The sequence below is a fragment of the Austrofundulus limnaeus genome, unplaced genomic scaffold (assembly GCF_001266775.1).
Source record: "Austrofundulus limnaeus strain Quisiro unplaced genomic scaffold, Austrofundulus_limnaeus-1.0 Scaffold777, whole genome shotgun sequence".
Classification (NCBI taxonomy): domain Eukaryota; kingdom Metazoa; phylum Chordata; class Actinopteri; order Cyprinodontiformes; family Rivulidae; genus Austrofundulus; species Austrofundulus limnaeus.
In genome coordinates, this window is record NW_013953179.1 from 39,331 (window position 1) to 40,515 (window position 1,185).

Genomic DNA, 1,185 nt, shown 5'->3' on the forward strand with positions numbered 1-1,185 from the left:
GACTGCAAAGGGTGAAAAATCTTGAAGTCTGTATAAAATTGGAGGTAGTTTGAGGATCAAATTTTTTATGCTTTTTAAGCTCAAAAAAAGGGGGTCGTATATACATGAGATTGTATTATACACGAATAAATACGGTAAGTATTAAAAGTAAAAGTGTTGAGTAAAAACGAGAGGCTAGATTTGGTGTATATTAATACTTCTCGTCCAACCACAATTAAATTCAAAGGCACAGTTTATCAGGGTAGATTTTTTTTTCTTTTAACAATAATGAGCCGGAATGAAATGAGTAATGACTTTCTATTTATTACATTTTTTTAAAATGTAGGAAGTAGAAAGTACAGATAATTGTGTAAAAAAATAAGGAGTAGAAGTAAAAAGTTGGCTGAAAAAATTTTACTCAAGGAAAGTGCAGATTGCCCAAATTTCTACTTAAGTACAGTAACAAAGTATTTGTACTTAGTTACTTCACACCTCTGGTTTTGTTTTCTTTTTTAGGGGAGTTAAAGGAAGAAGTACCATGTGGCAACAACACGCCTTCTCGCCTGTGTGCGGATGGCTCAACGTGTCATCCTGGCTGGATCGGACCGAACTATGGCATCACCCAGTTTGATAACATCCTGTTTGCTGTTCTCACCGTCTTCCAGTGCATCACAATGGAAGGATGGACAGAGATGCTCTACTTTGTAGGTTTAGCAGTGCCAAACCATGCGCCTAAAAGATGGTCAAATCACACAGTTTAGCACGAGTACATTCTATATGACATTGTCCCCTCGTTGTTCCTAAATAAGCCAGAAATGGTTAGATTCAAATGCAAATAGATGCAAATAGTAAAATGAGTTGTAATGCTTTGTTATTATTATATTCTATTCTTTCTTCTTTTCCTCTTTTTATTTGAGTTTCTGGGAACTGAGAATCACCAGAATTAACAATCAGATGCTGTAATTTTCTGCCACTTGATAGGGTTCTGTCACTGTCTGAATCAAACTCGCAAACTTGTCCACCTCACAATCCATCGTTGAGCTGAAAATTTTCTCCACATTTGGATCTCAATGCCAAAGTACTTTCTAAACTGTGAACATTGTGTACCAACACACTTCCACTACAGCTATTGTTGTCGTAAATTGTGGCAGCAATAAACCCAGGTTGCAGTCTGGCTCAAGAAGGTCAAACAAAAGTATTTATTAA

At 36.2% G+C, this 1,185-nt stretch overlaps 1 protein-coding gene across 1 annotated transcript in view; it reads left to right on the forward strand.

Moving 5' to 3' along the window:
• LOC106532484 (voltage-dependent P/Q-type calcium channel subunit alpha-1A) overlaps positions 1-1,185 on the forward strand; it is a gene marked incomplete at both ends in the record, with an annotated part of 31,374 nt that overhangs the window by 26,942 nt on the left and 3,247 nt on the right. Inside the window, 1 exon segment of the mRNA XM_014028540.1 lies at positions 496-683. Within this exon segment, the coding sequence (XP_013883994.1) occupies positions 496-683 (188 nt within the window).